Source organism: Narcine bancroftii, chromosome 12, assembly GCF_036971445.1.
Source record: "Narcine bancroftii isolate sNarBan1 chromosome 12, sNarBan1.hap1, whole genome shotgun sequence".
Classification (NCBI taxonomy): domain Eukaryota; kingdom Metazoa; phylum Chordata; class Chondrichthyes; order Torpediniformes; family Narcinidae; genus Narcine; species Narcine bancroftii.
The window spans coordinates 4083924-4100161 of record NC_091480.1 but is presented as its reverse complement, the minus strand read 5'-3'; the positions used below and the strand labels follow the sequence as shown (position 1 = coordinate 4100161).

The 16238-nt window shown below is 42.1% G+C and overlaps 1 protein-coding gene across 7 annotated transcripts in view; it reads right to left on the bottom strand.

The window, feature by feature from the left end:
• ift140 (intraflagellar transport 140 homolog (Chlamydomonas)) overlaps nucleotides 1-16238 on the bottom strand; it is a 190447-nt gene that overhangs the window by 135667 nt on the left and 38542 nt on the right. For all 7 annotated transcript variants that reach the window (XR_011347128.1, XR_011347129.1, XR_011347127.1 and 4 more), the window contains exons 6-9: nucleotides 8170-8345; nucleotides 7505-7596; nucleotides 6521-6627; nucleotides 5947-6095 (exon numbers count right to left, since the gene is read on the bottom strand). Coding sequence is in view for 4 of the 7 variants with exons in the window: in XM_069905280.1 (XP_069761381.1) it covers nucleotides 5947-6095; nucleotides 6521-6627; nucleotides 7505-7596; nucleotides 8170-8345 (524 nt within the window). In the remaining 3 variants the exon portion in view is untranslated. The remainder of the gene's footprint in view (nucleotides 1-5946; nucleotides 6096-6520; nucleotides 6628-7504; nucleotides 7597-8169; nucleotides 8346-16238) is intronic.

Here is a 16238-nt window from a genome sequence, read left to right as displayed (position 1 = left end):
AAGGGCCTGGCCTGTGCTGTACTGAAGGGCCTGGCCTGTGCTGTACTGAAGGGCCTGGCCTGTGCTGTATTGTTCTATTTTCTATGACCAGCAAGTCATTGAAATCTGTCTACACCTAGTTTCCAATGGACACCAGAACAAAGAATACACTTTGGGGTGGCACGTTTGGAATAACGGTTAGTGTCATGCCTTTACAGTGCCAGTGATCGGGACTGGGGTTCAAATACCACATTATTGAGGAGTCACGTGATGGAGCAGTAGCCGGTCAGGGAATTCCAGCCCTCTCCGGAAAAGTTGAAAAAAAACACACAAAACACAAAGGTACAAGAGTAAAAATTAAAACAAAGTAAAAATAAAGGTGAGAAGAAAATGGCAGCGAAGAGAGAAAAGTCGAAAACAACGGGAAGAAAAGAGGAAGAAAGAATGTCGGAAGAAGAAGGTGAAGGCCTTACCTGTCCGAAGAGGCCCGCGGCGGAGAGAGAAGCCCGCTCCCTCAGGTCAGTGGAAGTCCCGGGCTCGGGACTACAAAAATGGCTCGCAGAGCCGAGTAAAAGTGCGCAACCGCGCATGAAAAGAAACCCACTGACGGGAGGGGGGAGCAGCTGCGGAGTCGATCTCCACAGCTGAGAGAGACACCTGCAGCACAGCAACAGGTGCAGAACACAGACAATAACGACAACAAGAAGCAAGAGGGTAAAAAGAAAACAAGGAAACAACAGATGGTCAATCCAGAGGAAGAAGAAGAAGAACAGAAAGAAATGGAAGAGGAAGAGAAAAGCAAGACAATGGATGTATCTTTTTTTAAAGAATATATGGAATCAGTGAAAGAATGGCAATTACAAGAAATTAATGAGATAAAAAGAAGAATTAAGAATGCAGAAGAAAAAATGAATAAAATGGAAAGGGTCATATCAGAGATAGGAAAAAGAGTGGATAATGTGGAAGAACGAGAAATAATCGTAGAAATGGAAGTAGAGGACTTAAAAGAGAAATTAGATGAATCTAATAAAAAAGTTAAAGAGGCACAAGAGCTGTTAGCTCAGAAGATAGATATAATGGAAAACTATAATAGAAGAAATAATATAAAGATAGTGGGCCTTAAGGAAGATGAAGAAGGCAAGAATATGAGAGAATTTATAAAAGAATGGATCCCCAGGGTCCTGGGAAGACCAGAATTACAGGAAGAAATGGAAATAGAGAGGGCTCATAGAACATTAGCCCCGAAACCACAACCGCAGCAAAAACCAAGATCCATTTTAGTAAAATTTTTAAGATATACAACAAGAGAAAATATATTGGAGAAAGCAATGAAGAAAATAAGAGAAGACAAAAAGCTACTGGAATACCAAGGTCAAAAAATTTTTTTCTATCCATACATAAGTTTTGAACTCCTGAAGAAGAGGAAGGAGTTCAATACAGCAAAAACGATCTCATGGAAAAAAGGATATAAATTTATGTTAAAGTACCCAGCAGTACTTAAAATAGTTATTCCAGGGCAACAAAACAGACTATTCTCGGATCCAAAGGAAGCACAAAAATTTGCAGAACAACTACAAAACAAGCAGAGAGATGAAGACATGTAATGAGAGTAAAAATTACCACAAACTATATGTATGTGTGTATATGGGCATATATATATATATATATAGGTGTGTATGTATACATGAGTGTATCCGTATTTAGAGGAAAATATATAGAATAGATAAGAATTAATAAGGGAATGAAAGGGAATAGAGGGTATAAGGAGGGAATTAAAAGAGTGACCTTTGTTACATATGAAAATTGAAATCTTTTCTGGGAGGGGGCTGGGTGGGGAGGAGTTACGGTCACTGCAAAATCAGCTGACGTTTGCGAGTGAATTCGCAAATCCAAATGGAGAGGGGAGATGTGGTTGTCCGACAAGGGATAAAGGACAACTCAGGAGGGGGAGGGAAGAATGGGGTTAAAGAAGTTTTAAATAGGAGAATAGGGAAAATGTTTGATGTTTTAGAAATGTTGTCTTATAAAGTGTTCAAAACAATAAAGCAGAAATGGATAAGAAGGAAAGGTAATGATGGAGAAACGGAAAGGGAAGATAAACAAAGTATAAAATGGCTACGCTGAACTATATGACTTTAAATATTAACGGAATACATAACCAAATCAAAAGGAAGAAACTGCTAAATTTACTGAAAAAAGAAAAAATTGATATAGCATTTGTGCAAGAAACACATTTAACTGAATTGGAGCACAAGAAATTAAAGAGAGATTGGGTAGGACATGTAACAGCAGCGTCGTATAATTCAAAAGCAAGAGGAGTAGCTATATTAATCAGTAAAAATATACCAATTAAAATAGAAGAGGAAATAATAGATCCAGCAGGGAGATATGTAATGATAAAATGTAAGATATATTCAGAGTTTTGGAATCTACTCAATGTATATTCACCTAACGAAGAAGATCAAAAGTTTGTGCAAGATATTTTTTTGAAGATAGCAGATACACAAGAGAACATATTAATAGGAGGGGATTTCAACCTTAATTTGGATTCAAATATGGATAAAACTGGGAAAAAAAATTAACAGAAAGAACAAAGTAACCAAATGTATAATTAAATAGATGCAAGAAATGCAACTTTTCGATATATGGAGGAAACAACACCCAAAGGAAAAGGAATATTCATATTATTTGGGTAGACATAAAACATACTCAAGAATAGACCTATTTCGGGAGGAGTCACGCGATGGAGTAGTGGCCGGACGGTGAACTCCAGCCCTCTCCAGAAAAGTCGGGAAAAACAAGAGAAAATACAAAGGCACAGAAATAAAAGTTACAGAAAAGTGAGTATAAAGGTGGAAAGAAGATGGCGACAAAAAAAGAAAAGTCGAAAGCAACGGTAAGAAGAGAGGAAGAGAAGACAAAGGAGGAAAAAGGTGAAGGCCTTACCTGTCCGAAGAGGCCCGCTGCGGAGAGAGAAACCCGCTCCCTCAGGTCGGTAAATAATGGACTACAAAAATGGCTCGCAGAGCCGAGTAAAAGTGCGCAACCGCGCATGCGCGAAGTTTCGCGCATGCGCGATGCGAATGAAAAAAAACACACCGACGGGAGGGGGGACCAGCTGGGGAGTCAATCTCCACAGCCGGCAACGACAGCTGCAGAACACCTGCAGCAAGAAGAGACCACAGAAGACAACAGAAACAAGAAAGAAGAGGAGGAAAGGGCAACAAAGAAACAACAGATGGCCAACCCAGAGGAAGAAGAAGAGGAAGAGTATGGTGAAATAGAAGAAGAAAAGAGAGGCAAGGTAAAGGATATACTTGCTCTTATTAGAGGATACATGGAATCATTTAAAGAATGGCAAACACAGGAATTTAAGGATTTAAGAAAAAGAATAAACAACACAGAAGAGAAAATAAATAAAATGGAGATGACCTTAACAGAAATGGGAAAGAAAATGGACAAGATGGAAGAGCGGGCAGTAGCAGCAGAAATGGAGGTAGAAGACTTAAAAAAGAAATTGGAGAAATCTAATAAAAAAACTAAAGAGACACAAGAACTACTAGCTCAAAAAATAGATACAATGGAAAACCATAACAGAAGAAATAACATAAAGATAGTGGGCCTTAAGGAAGATGAAGAAGGCAAGAATATGAGGGAGTTTATAAAAGAGTGGATCCCTAAGACCCTAGGATGTCCAGAACTACAGCAAGAATTGGAAATAGAAAGGGCACATAGAGTATTGGCCTCTAAACCACAACCACAACAAAAACCAAGATCTATTGTAGTAAAATTCCTAAGATATACTACAAGAGAAAAGGTACTGGAGAAGACAATGGAAAAAGTAAGAGAGGGCAACAAACCACTGGAGTATAAAGGGCAAAAAATCTTCATTTATCCAGATATAAGTTTTGAACTCCTAAAGAAGAGAAAAGAGTTCAATACAGCAAAGGCGATTTTATGGAAGAAAGGGTATAAATTTATACTAAAGCATCCAGCGGTATTGAAAATATTTATTCCAGGACAACAAAACAGACTATTCTCGGATCCAGAAGAAGCACGAAAATTTGCAGAACAATTACAAAAATAGACTGAGGGAGGAAGACGGGTAATGAGAGTTAAGATGATCACAATTGATATGTATGTGGGTAAAGACAAAAATAGACTGAGGGATGAAGACGGGTAATGAGAGTAAAAATGATCACGATTGATATGTATGCGGGTAAAGAGGTATAAGAGTGAATAGAGACAAGGAGCATACGTGAATGTATCTGTAATTAGAGGAAAATATAGATAGTATAGACAAGAATTAATAAGGGAAGGTAATGGAATAGAGAGAATAAGGAGGGAATTAAAAGAGTGACCTTTGTGACATATGAAAAGTGAAATCTTTTCTGGGGGAGGCGGGGTGGGGGGAAATAGCGGTCACTGCAAAATCAGTTGACGCTTGCGAGTGGATTCGCAAATCCAAATGGAGAGGGGAGATGTGGTTGTCCGACAAGGGATAAAGGACAACTCAGGAGGTGAATGGGAGATTGGGAATAAATAAGATAGAAATAGGAGAATAAGGAAAATGTTGGATGTTGTAGGAATGTTGTCTTATAAAGAGTTGAAAATAAGAAAACAGAAATGGAAAAGGAGGAAAGGTAATGATGGAAAAACGGAAAGAGAAGATAAACAAAATATAAAAGGGCTACGCTGAACTATATGTCTTTAAATATTAATGGAATACATAACCAAATTAAAAGGAATAAACTACCAAATTTAAATGAATAAATGTATTCCATTAGAAAAAATAACATATTGGTTAAGAAATAATATTGAAATATTCGAACAAGTATAGGAGCCTTACATTAAATACAATAGCGAAAACCTACCGGGGACAAACATTACCTAAGTTGATGGAAGGAGAAGGAAAGAAAAGAATGGACTCAGTAGAATTTCTGGTGTAATTTTGTTGAATGACAACATTGTCTGACTGGATTAATGCAACCTAGATTGTATACCTAAAATGGATGAGAGGGGGGGTGGGGGGGTGGTTTGGGAGGAAAGGGGGGGGGGAGAAAAAGTCACTGTATATGTGTGAAAAAGAAATTGTGTATATCATGGCTAATGTGATTTATGGTGTGAAAAATAAAAAATAAAAAAAATAAAAAAAAAATTTAAAAAAAAAAAAAAAAAAAAAAAAAGAATAGACCTATTTCTGTTATCAGTTCATATGCAAGATAGAGTAAGAAAAACAGAATATAAAGCTAGAATATTATCGGACCATTCACCCTTGATATTGACAATAGAGTTAGAGGACATCCCTCCAAGAATGTATAGATGGAGATTAAACTCCATGCTACTTAAAAGGCAGGATTTTAGAGAATTAATTGAAAGACAAATTAAAATGTACTTTGAAATAAATACAGAATCAGTGAAAGATAAGTTTATACTTTGGGATGCAATGAAAGCATTCATTAGAGGGCTAATAATAAGTTATGTAACCAAGATGAAGAAGGACTACAATCAGGAAACAGAGCAGCTGGAAAGGGAAATAGTAAATATAGAGAAAGAATTAGCATTGAAGGAAGATACAACTAAAAGAGGAGAATTGGCAGATAAAAAAATAAAATATGAAACACTACAAACATACAAGGTGGAGAAGAACATAATGAAGACAAATACCACATTATTCTCCCCTTGTCTGTGTGGATAATCCCCAGGGGCTCCGGTTTCCTCGCACCCTTCAAAAACGTATCAGGAGTATATGTCAATTGGGTATAATTGGGCGGTAGAGGCTAGTGGGTCAAAATGGTCTGTTATCATGCTGTTTGTCTAAAACAAAAAAAAGTACTGGCCAACATAATCAGCAAACAGAAAGGTGCCAGCAAGAGCAGAATTTAGCTTCATTGTACCATTGGGTGATTTGTGCCACGTGACTTTGCTAGTGAAAATTAGAGCAAATCTAACCTTCTCCTCCATTACCTTGAGTTGTATTATATTTCCTTCAAGATCAATTGGGGCTTGCAGCTTCCATTGGTTCTTCCCCTGCAATCTGTGACCACCTGTACCACTGACCAGAGCCCTTTGCCACATCACAACCTGTCCTTTACTGGTGCCAGCTGCTAGGATCCCTAGGAAACACAAAGTTATTCTTCTAATCATCCTAAGAAATAAATTACTTCACAATGAATAGTTTTATGATTAAATCTCTGATTTTATTTGTCAACTTTTTTTTAGTTAAATTAAATTCTGACCCAAAATGACAAAGGGCAAATGCACTACCATTATGATATTGCAGTGTACAATTTTTGCAAACCAATCAGGAAGATTGAATTCGTGATCAATATCAGTGCAGATGAGAGAGGTGGTGGTCAGTGCAGTGGGAGAATGGAAGGGGGAATAAGACCAGGTCTGGGCCTGTTCATTCAGATCATTTAGACTAGACAGCCAACATTTGCTGTTTTACTCTGCCTTTCATGAACTGTTGTTTTCAAAAATTTAGTTAACTTGCACCAGTGTGAAGAAAATAAAAAGCTGCCTCAAGATACAGACCTACCTTTATTTTCACAGTAGGAGATACAATTAATGCTTTCTCTAGTGCGGTACCCAAGGTGTTCATCTGGTGTCAAAGCATAATTCTCATTTCTATCTAAATCCCAGAGTCTGATGAAAAAACAGAACAACTGATGACAGATCATATCACCCAATCTTTAACCAAACAGTTATTTTAAGGATGACACAATAGCAGATGGAGTTCAATCTGGATAAGTGTGAAGCAATACACTTTGGAAGGTTGAACTTGAAGGCGAAGTATGTAGTTAATGGTAAGATTTTTAACAGTGTGGAGGAAGAAGGGTTCTTGGGAACCATCCATAGATCCCTCAAGGTGGCCACACAAGTTGATAGGGTGGTTAAGAAGGTGTATGGTGTGCTGGCCATCATCATCTGGGGAATTACATTCTAGAGCTGTGAGGCAGCTTTGCAGCTCTGTAAAACTCTGGTTAGACGACACGGAGTATCGTGTTCAGTTCTGGTTGCCTCATAACAGGAAGGATGTAAATGCTTTAGAGAGGGTGCAGAGGAGATTTACCAGGATGTTGTCTGGATTGGAGAACTTGTCTTAAGAATCAATGCTGAAAGATCGTGGGCTTTTCTCTTTCGAGTGACAAAGAATGAGTGGTGATTTAATAGAGGAATATGAGAAGCATAGACAGATGGACAACCAGCATCTTTTTCCTGGAAGGACAATAGCAAATACCATAAGACATCTGAGTGAAGCAAGATTTGTTTTTTTAAAAACAGAGTGTGGTGGGTGGTTGGAAAGTATTACCAGGGGTGGCTGTAGAGGCTGGTACAATAGAGATATTCAAGAACTCTTAGATGTAGGAAAAATGGAGGGTTATGGTGTGAGGTAGGGAAGGATTAGTTTTGTGGCGTTGCCTTAGATAGGTCAACACAACAGTGGGCCAAAGGACCTGCACTCCATTGTATTCTAAAGCTGAGAAATCCTCTGCCAGCACTGTGAAACCCATTTCCTCACCTGACAACTGCCTTGTCTGATACAGTGATGAGGAGATCCCTCTCTGCCCAGATAAACTCAGCAGCTTGACCAGTCTTTCCACTCAGTTTGACCTGCAAATATAAACATAAGCAGGAAATGAAAACCTTGTCAAATCTCAACATTACCCAAGAACCAAGGCATTTTTCCTTACTAGGGTAGCAGAATGTCTATCTGGTCTAACTGTTAAAGCCCAGTTCCTTTTCCAAAAGTGTTTCACTGCAAAATATGTGATAGGTTTCCCAACTATGCTGGCTTTCACAAACATGGAAAAGGACTAACAAAAATATTATTCATAAATGTTACAAGCTTTGTTCTAATTTTCATCTAAAAATAACTTCAACATTCATTTCCATATTATTAAGAGATTTCTTGTTTAAATATAACAGGAAACTTTAATGCATTTTCTGTATGAAATTCTAATAAGAATCTGGCAAAAACAGCCAGTTCTCAGGCAAACGCAACTTTACCTGGCATCCTTACCTTCCACTTTGTTGGACAGTTGATCTGCTGGGCATGTCCCAGATAGAGCATGTATTACAAAGACTACAAAGCATAAACAACCTGGATTGTTTACAACTAATCTTGCAATAATTGAGCTTTGGGATCTGCTGTAGTCCCACAAAGACCAGAATTGGAGTTCATACCTTCAAAAGCTCTTGACTTGTGCCATCAGGACCAATATGGTGTTGAGACAGGAGAAGTGCCTCAGTCACAATCATTAGGATTTCCTTCTCTTCCATGTACATGAGCTTCCTGATTGGCCCATCAGTGCGGAGAACTTGGAGGCTCTTCCCTTTCTCACCAACACAGTACACAGTCCCTAATTAAGAAATCCAGGTTAGTCCTGTTGATATTAAACTGCATTAGAGAACAATACTCACATACAAAATATTCCACAAGGGAAACTACTTGCAACTTTCCATTAAAGTTACAGTGCATTAATCCATAAGACTAACAAGAAGTTAAAGTACAAGATACTGTAGGAGTTATAACAACAGACCTGTACCCTGGGGTTATACCAAGACCAACACACACTGAGAAAGGTTGGACTGTGAGAGGATGTTGACATATAACCATAGAACAATTACAGGTCGGAAACAGGCCATCTTGGCCCCTCTAATCCATACTAATCTAAGTGATCTCCTCTATTCCCACCTACCTGCACTTTGCCCTTAACCCTCCAATCCCCTCTCATCCATATACCCATCCAACTTTTCCTTAAATGACAAAATTGACTTTGCTGCGACCACCTCTTCCAGAAGGTCATTCCACTCAACCACCGCTCTCTGAGTGAAGAAGTTCCCTCTCATATTACTTCTAAACTTTTGCTCCCTAACTCTTAACTCGTTACCTCTTGTTTGAATCTCACCTTCCCTCAAGGGTAAGAGCCTATTCACGTCAACTCTATCTATCCCTCTAGCAAAAAAATGTATTATGTCAGCCTGGAAATTAGAAGATAACTTGAGAATACAACAATGGTATATAGAAATGAATAAATGTATTCCATTAGAAAAAATAACATATAATTTAAGAAATAATATTACAATATTTGAACAAATATGGGAGCCATACATGAAACACAATAGAGAAAACCTACCGGGGACATCTACCACTTAAAATGACAGAAAGAGAAGGGAATGAAAAGAATTGACTCAGTGGAATTTCTTGTTTATTTTTATTGAGTGACAACATTATTTGACGGGTTTAATGTATCTTAGATTCTGAACTTTAAATGAATGGGAGGGGAGGTAGGGAGGGTGGGATGGGAAGAGGGAGGGGGGGGGAGAAAACGACACTGTATATATTTGAAAAGGAAAATGTATGTATCTTGATCAATGTGGTTTATAGTATGAAAAATAAAAAATTTAAAAAAAAACTATTTATCCCTCTCATAATTTTAAATACCTCCATCAAATCCCCCGTCAACCTTCTATGCTCCAATGAATAAAGATCTAATCTACTCAATTTTTCTTTGTAATCTAGATTGTGAAATCCAGGCAACATTTTCGTACATCTCTGCACCCTCTCTACCTTATTGATATCCTTCCTATAATTTGGTGACCAGAACTGTACACAGAATTCTAAATTTGGCCTCACCAATGCCATCAGTTCTCAACTCTTATATTCTTTGCTTTGATTTATAAATGCCAGCATACCAAAAGCTTTCTTCACCACTCTATTCACGAGATTCCACCTTCAAAGAATGATGAACTGTTATTCCTAGATCTTTGTTCTTCTGCATTCTTCAGTGCCCTCCCATTTACTGCATATGTCCTGTTTTGATTATTTTTTCCAAAATGAAGCACTTCACACTTATCTGTATTAAACTCCATCTGCCACCTTTCAGCCCACTCTCTTGCATCTACCTTCTCACCACTGTTGAACCCATTTGACTATCTCAAAATTAATATCTAGTGCCTGAATTTTCTTTACCAACCTTCCATGTGGAACCTTATCGAAGACCTTACTGAAATCCATATAGAGAACATCTACTGATCTACCGTCAACAACATTCCTAGTCACCTCCTCAAAAAAATTCAACAAGATTTGTCAAACATGATCTTCCATGTACAAACCCACGTTGAGTATTCCTGATCAGACCTTGTCTTTATAGAAACATATAGCTTACTGACCACCGATGTGAAAATTACAGGCCTATAAATGTTTTTATTGCCAGTGAGTTGAGAAGGACTTTGTGCAGACTGTGAAGGCCGAGGCCCTGGAAAATGTGGAAAACTTCCATATCTTAGTAATAACTTCCCAACAAAGACAGAAATTGATGCCTCTATCATCAAGGACCCTCACCACCCAGGCCATGCCCTCTTCACACTGCTACCATCACCAAGGAGGTACAGGAGCCTGAATTCCCAGTGGTACAAAAGCAGCTTCTTCCCTTCCACCGTCAGATTTCTGAATAGCAATGAACCCCCAACATTACCTCACTTTCTCTTCTTTTCACTACTTTATTTATTTTTAAAAATATAACTTATAGTGATATTGGCACCTGTAATACTGCCCAAATAATTTCATAACGTGTTCATGACAGTAAATTCGGATTCTGATGATGACATTCAGCCTACTCTCCAGTCTATCTGCATATCTTCCAACTGACTGAAAAAAAGAGTTCAAGGACCAGTATTTTGAGGTGCCTTGATAACGATAATCAGTTTCTGGTCATATACACAAGTACAATGTACTATGCACTAAAATTCTTACTTGCAATAGTATACAGGGGTACATTAAATTACCAAACAGAAAGGTAGATAATATTCACAGTTAGTGCATGAATCTTGTGCGTTAATTCCATCATTTCACTATTTATAGTTTCTCTTTACCTGTTTGGCTGCAGCAAGGAAGGACATATGTACATTGTACAATGTCTATGACAATAATCTCATCAATTTGTCAAATTAAATCAAAAATTGGCAAGAGGGTGATGGTTGAGGATGATTGTTTGTGAGTGGAAGCCAATGACCAGTGATGTACTGCAGGGATTATTGCTGTCTTCGATATGATCTCGATGTGAATGAAGGAAGAATAATTAGCAAGTTCACAAATTGCTTGGAATTGGTGTTGTTGATAATAAAGAGAATTGTTTTCAAATACAGAAAATTGATGAGTTGGTAAAATAGGAAGTGAAATGACAGATGGAATTTAGTCCAGAAAAATGGATTGAGAGAGGACTCAAAGCAAAGATATAAACAATGCACATTAGGACCTTAGGATGCACTGAGGAGCAACAGATCCTTGGACTATACCCAAGGAACCTTGACACAGCAGCACAAGTAGTAAATAAGGTGATTAAGAAGCAGATGGGATACTTGACTCGAATAAAAGAACAAGGAGGGTGATTGGTGCCTGGAACACAATGCAAGGGAAAGTGGTAGAAGCAGATACAATGGCAATGTTTGAAGTATTTAGATAGACATATCAATGGGCAAGGAATAGAGGGAAAATTACCTCTGGAAGGCAACTGAAATGAATTTAGATTGTCAGAATGAATGGCGTAGACGTCGTGGGCCAAAGTGCATGCCCCAGGTGGCACTGTTCTATGGTTGATATTCTAACTACATAAAACATTAGTTAGGTCACAGTTGGAGTACTAAGTTGAGTCCACTGTAAACAAAGCTCAAGTCAGCAGTGTGATGGAATACTCTGCCTGGATATGTGCATCTTCAACAACATTCGACACCATCCAGAATACAGCAGCCTGCTGAACAGGCAGTCTACAACCATTCACTCACTCTACCCCGAAGCACAGTAGCAGCAGGTTGCACCATCTACAGGATGCCCTGCAGCAACTCACCAAGACTTCTTGGAAAGCACATTCCAAACCCACCACCTCCACCAACGAGAAGGACAAAGGCAGCAGAAGCAATCACCATCACCTGGAAGTTCCCTTCCAACCATCCTGATTTGGAAGAATACTGAGGTTGAGTCAAAATCCTGGAACTCTCTCCCTAACAATCTCAATGGTACATGCAGAATGATTGCAGTAGTTGTAGAAGGCAACTCACTGCCACCTTCTCAAGGGGTATTAAGGATAGATAATTAAATGTAGGCTCAGCTTGCAAACTCAATACCACTTGAATGAAAAAAAATCAGGAACTTCCCCCCCCCCCCCCACTCAGAGGGTGGTTGAAATCCTGAACACACTCCCTGAGGGGATGGTGGAGGCAGAGACTCTCACAACATTTTAGATGAACCCTTGAAACCTCTGACTTAGAAGGCTACTGGCTGTGCTGGGAAATGGAACCTAGAATCGGAGTCAGAATTTATGGTCATGAACATATCACAAAATTCCTTGTTTTGCAGCAGCGTTCACTGGGCAAACATTCGTATAAACCCCCTGACAACAGAAATAAATGCATAATAGTGCTCAAATAGTCAAAGTGAGCCAGTCTCTTTGGTTCAATATGAGCTAGCATATGCACAGTGGGCCAAACAGCTGATTTTGTAGCCTCCATTTGTATTTATTGCAACTTTTCTGAAGCTTTATTCTAATTCTGCACCTCTACTTCTATGCAAATAAACACTTCATAAAACTTCTATATCGGAGTGGCCTTCTCCTATGCAGGTTTCTTACCCGGGCTGGAGGGGCCTGCCTCCCCTCCTAGGTCGGTCCATACTGCCCGGACCGGGGCCGAGGCCGCCGCAGTTCACCCTGTGCCTGGACTGGGGCCACCGCCTCCCACTCCCTGCCCGGACCGGGGCCTCCGCCTGCCTCACTCGACCGAGGCCGGGGCCGCCGTCTCCCCCTTGCTCCTGCCCGTATCGGGGCCGCCGCCGTCTACCCTTCGCCCGGACCGGGGCCGGGGCCGCTGCTGCTCTCCCTGTGCCCGGACTGGGGCCGCCGTCTCCCCCTTGCTCCTGCCCGTATCGGGGCCGCCGCCGTCTACCCTTCGCCCGGACCGGGGCCGGGGCCGCTGCTGCTCTCCCTGTGCCTGGACTGGGGCCGCCGCCTCCCACTCCCTGTCCGGACCGGGGCCTCCGCCTGCCTCACTCGACCGAGGCCGGGGCCGCCGTCTCCCCCTTGCTCCTGCCCGTATCGGGGCCGCCGCCGTTTACCCTTCGCCCGGACCGGGGCCGGGGCCGCTGCTGCTCTCCCTGTGCCCGGACTGGGGCCGCCGTCTCCCCCTTGCTCCTGCCCGGATCGGGGCCGCCGCCGTCTACCCTTCGCCCGGACCGGGGCTGGGGCCGCTGCTGCTCTCCCTGTGCCCGGACTGGGGCCGCCGTCTCCCCCTTGCTCCTGCCCGGATCGGGGCCGCCGCCGTCTACCCTTCGCCCGGACCGGGGCCGGGGCCGCTGCTGCTCTCCCTGTGCCCGGACTGGGGCCGCCGTCTCCCCCTTGCTCCTGCCCGGATCGGGGCCGCCGCCGTCTACCCTTCGCCCGGACCGGGGCCGGGGCCGCTGCTGCTCTCCCTGTGCCCGGACTGGGGCCGCCGTCTCCCCCTTGCTCCTGCCCGTATCGGGCAAAAGGCAAAGGAGGAAAAACCCAACACCCAACCCCAACCAACCAATTTTCCCTTGCAACCGCTGCAATCGTGTCTGCCTGTCCCGCATCGGACTGGTCAGCCACAAACGAGCCTGCAGCTGACGTGGACTTTTTACCCCCTCCATAAATCTTCGTCCGCGAAGCCAAGCCAAAGAAGAAGAAAACTTCTATGCAAATTCACCCTTCATAAAACAGTCTAGTGCAGGGGTGTCAAACTCAAATTCACGGAGGGCCAAAATTAAAAACTTGGACTAAGTCGAGGGCCGAACTAAATATTTATTGAAAATTTTCAACAACATTGGCATGTTTTCTCTTCTTTCAACATATGTAATGTTAAACTTTTTCTTATTAAAATAAATGTTTAATAATAGTTTTGGATAAACTCTTTCCAGAAGCATTAACAAATGAGAAATAAAATATTCAATAAATAATATTTCTCTATAGAGGATTTGTCAAATGTTTCTAGTGTGCTGTCGAATAGTAAAATCTGAGGGCTATTGAGAATGTGGGAGAATAACATGATTCTTGAAACAATCAAATGGGTGACTGATTGTGGGCATGAACTCTAGCAGGGTTATTTGCCATGCCCTTTTTCCATTGGTTCAGATATCCTTTGATTTACACACTTTTCAAGTTTTATGCCTAATGAGCTTGTATCCAGGTGCAGGACCATTTTTAACCAGGAATATATTTATCACTGTGACATGAAACTATTGGAAGATCGTTTTATCCTGAAATTAAAGTTCATAATCCTTACTCAGGCCTGTGTGCGGGAGGGCGGGGTTTGCGGGCGATCGGGTTGGACGACAGTGAGGGGGCATCGGCTCTCGCTGTAGGGCGGCATCTCGGCGGATCAGTGGTCCCGTCACTGTGAGTCACGGATCGGCCTGCGGCAGGGAGGGGGAGTGGGCAACGGTCCTGGCGAGGTCAGGCCCGAGGCCTCTGGTTCCGGGTGCTGGGAAGCGGCCTTGGCTTCCCCTGACACCGGCCAGGCCCCAAAATAGAGTCCACAGTGAGACCCTGCAACGTAAACAGAGGAGGTGGGGGCGATTAGCAGGCTGACGCCAATGCATTCTGGGATTTGTTGTATTACTGTGCATGCGCTACACTGGCGCGGCGGCCAGCGGACCACCGCTAATACATTTTTGAAATGATCTTGCGGGCCAAATTATAATTATATCGCGGACCAAATTTGGCCCGCGGGCCAGAGTTTGACATGTGTGCCCTATGCCATCGGAACTCTGTAATTAGTAAGGGATTGCTTAAGGTGGGATGTGAGTGGGAAGGAAAGGGTGAGAATCACTGCTCTTGACCCAATTGTTACTGAAATATTTTGCTTGAGAAACATTGTCATTGGCCCATTTTCTTTAGCGTTCTGAAACTGTGCACATGACGAGTCAATGAGGGATGATTAAAGCAGTGGTCTTCAAACTTTTTCTTCCCACCCACAGACCACCTTAAGCAATCCCTTACTAATCACAGAGCACCAATGGCACAGGGACGCGAGTGGAAAGAAAAAGGTTGAGAACTGTAGTATTGTGGTAACTCCACATCTGATTAGGTTAATTTTTAGGCAAGTGGTCAGAGAAGGACCCCCCCCACCCCAAGAAAGGCTTAAATCTCAGGAACAAAATAAGCTTCCGTCTCACTGCTCCCAATCTTACACACAGTCCTGATGTGGAATGTGGGGTCGCAGCTCCACGTTCACCCGAGTTCAGGTGCTGTCTGTGTGGAGTTTGTACACTTTCCCCTTGTCTTGGACCAACAGGTCAGTCGCCTGATGAAGGCACCCGAATCCCCCATTGAAATGCTGGCGTCCGGGGCGGTGGAGGAATTGGCTGAGAAGAGCACGTTGCTCCCACCCCCCTCCTATGGTTGGAGAGGGATTAAACTGCGATCTCACGGTGCCGGGCTCGTCTCCAACAAAAGGAGCGGGAGGCAGGGTCCGCCGCGCACGGAGCGAGGGGGAAGGCATCGCCAACGAGACGTTCGGTCCGGTGTCGCCGCTGAAGCGCAGACCCAGCGAAGATGGTCCCCAACTCCAGCCGCGTCTGTGTGTCCGGGAGCCAGACGGGCTGAGTGCAGCGCTCCGATCCACGGGATTCGGGACTCTGAGATCCCTCCACACCTCCGGCGTCTTCATTTTCACCTTCAGTGTGCATGCGCTATACTGGCGTGGCGGCCAGCGGGCCAACTCTAATATATATTTAATATGATCTTGCGGGCCAAATATAATTATATCGCGGGCCAGAGTTTGACATGTGTGGTCTAGTGCCAAGATACTTTCAGCCATAGTGGTGAGAAGAAATTTCATGTTTAGCGATTTATTCTGATTTTAAGATCTGTTGCCCATAAATAAGACAAAGGTTTATTTTGCATCAGACTTTTTTTCCCCCCAAAATAAAAGTTCAATGAACTCAGTGGTTGGAGCACTGTTCTTGTAAACCAGGGGTTGTGGTTCGTTCCTTGCTGGGGCCTCATTTCTGTGAGGGGTGCTGGAGAAAATGGCGATTCTCTGTCTTCCTTATGTTAGACAAAGTTAAAGAATTTTGTATGTTACATTCTAAATGTAGTATTACATGACAATAATGAAACCTTTACAATTGACTCTTAAATAACCATGCACAGCAGAGATCATTAATTTTTCTTATTCCAAAAAAATGTAATTTGATAAGTGCCACTTTACTGCCTCTTTCCGATTATACTAGCTTTAATGAA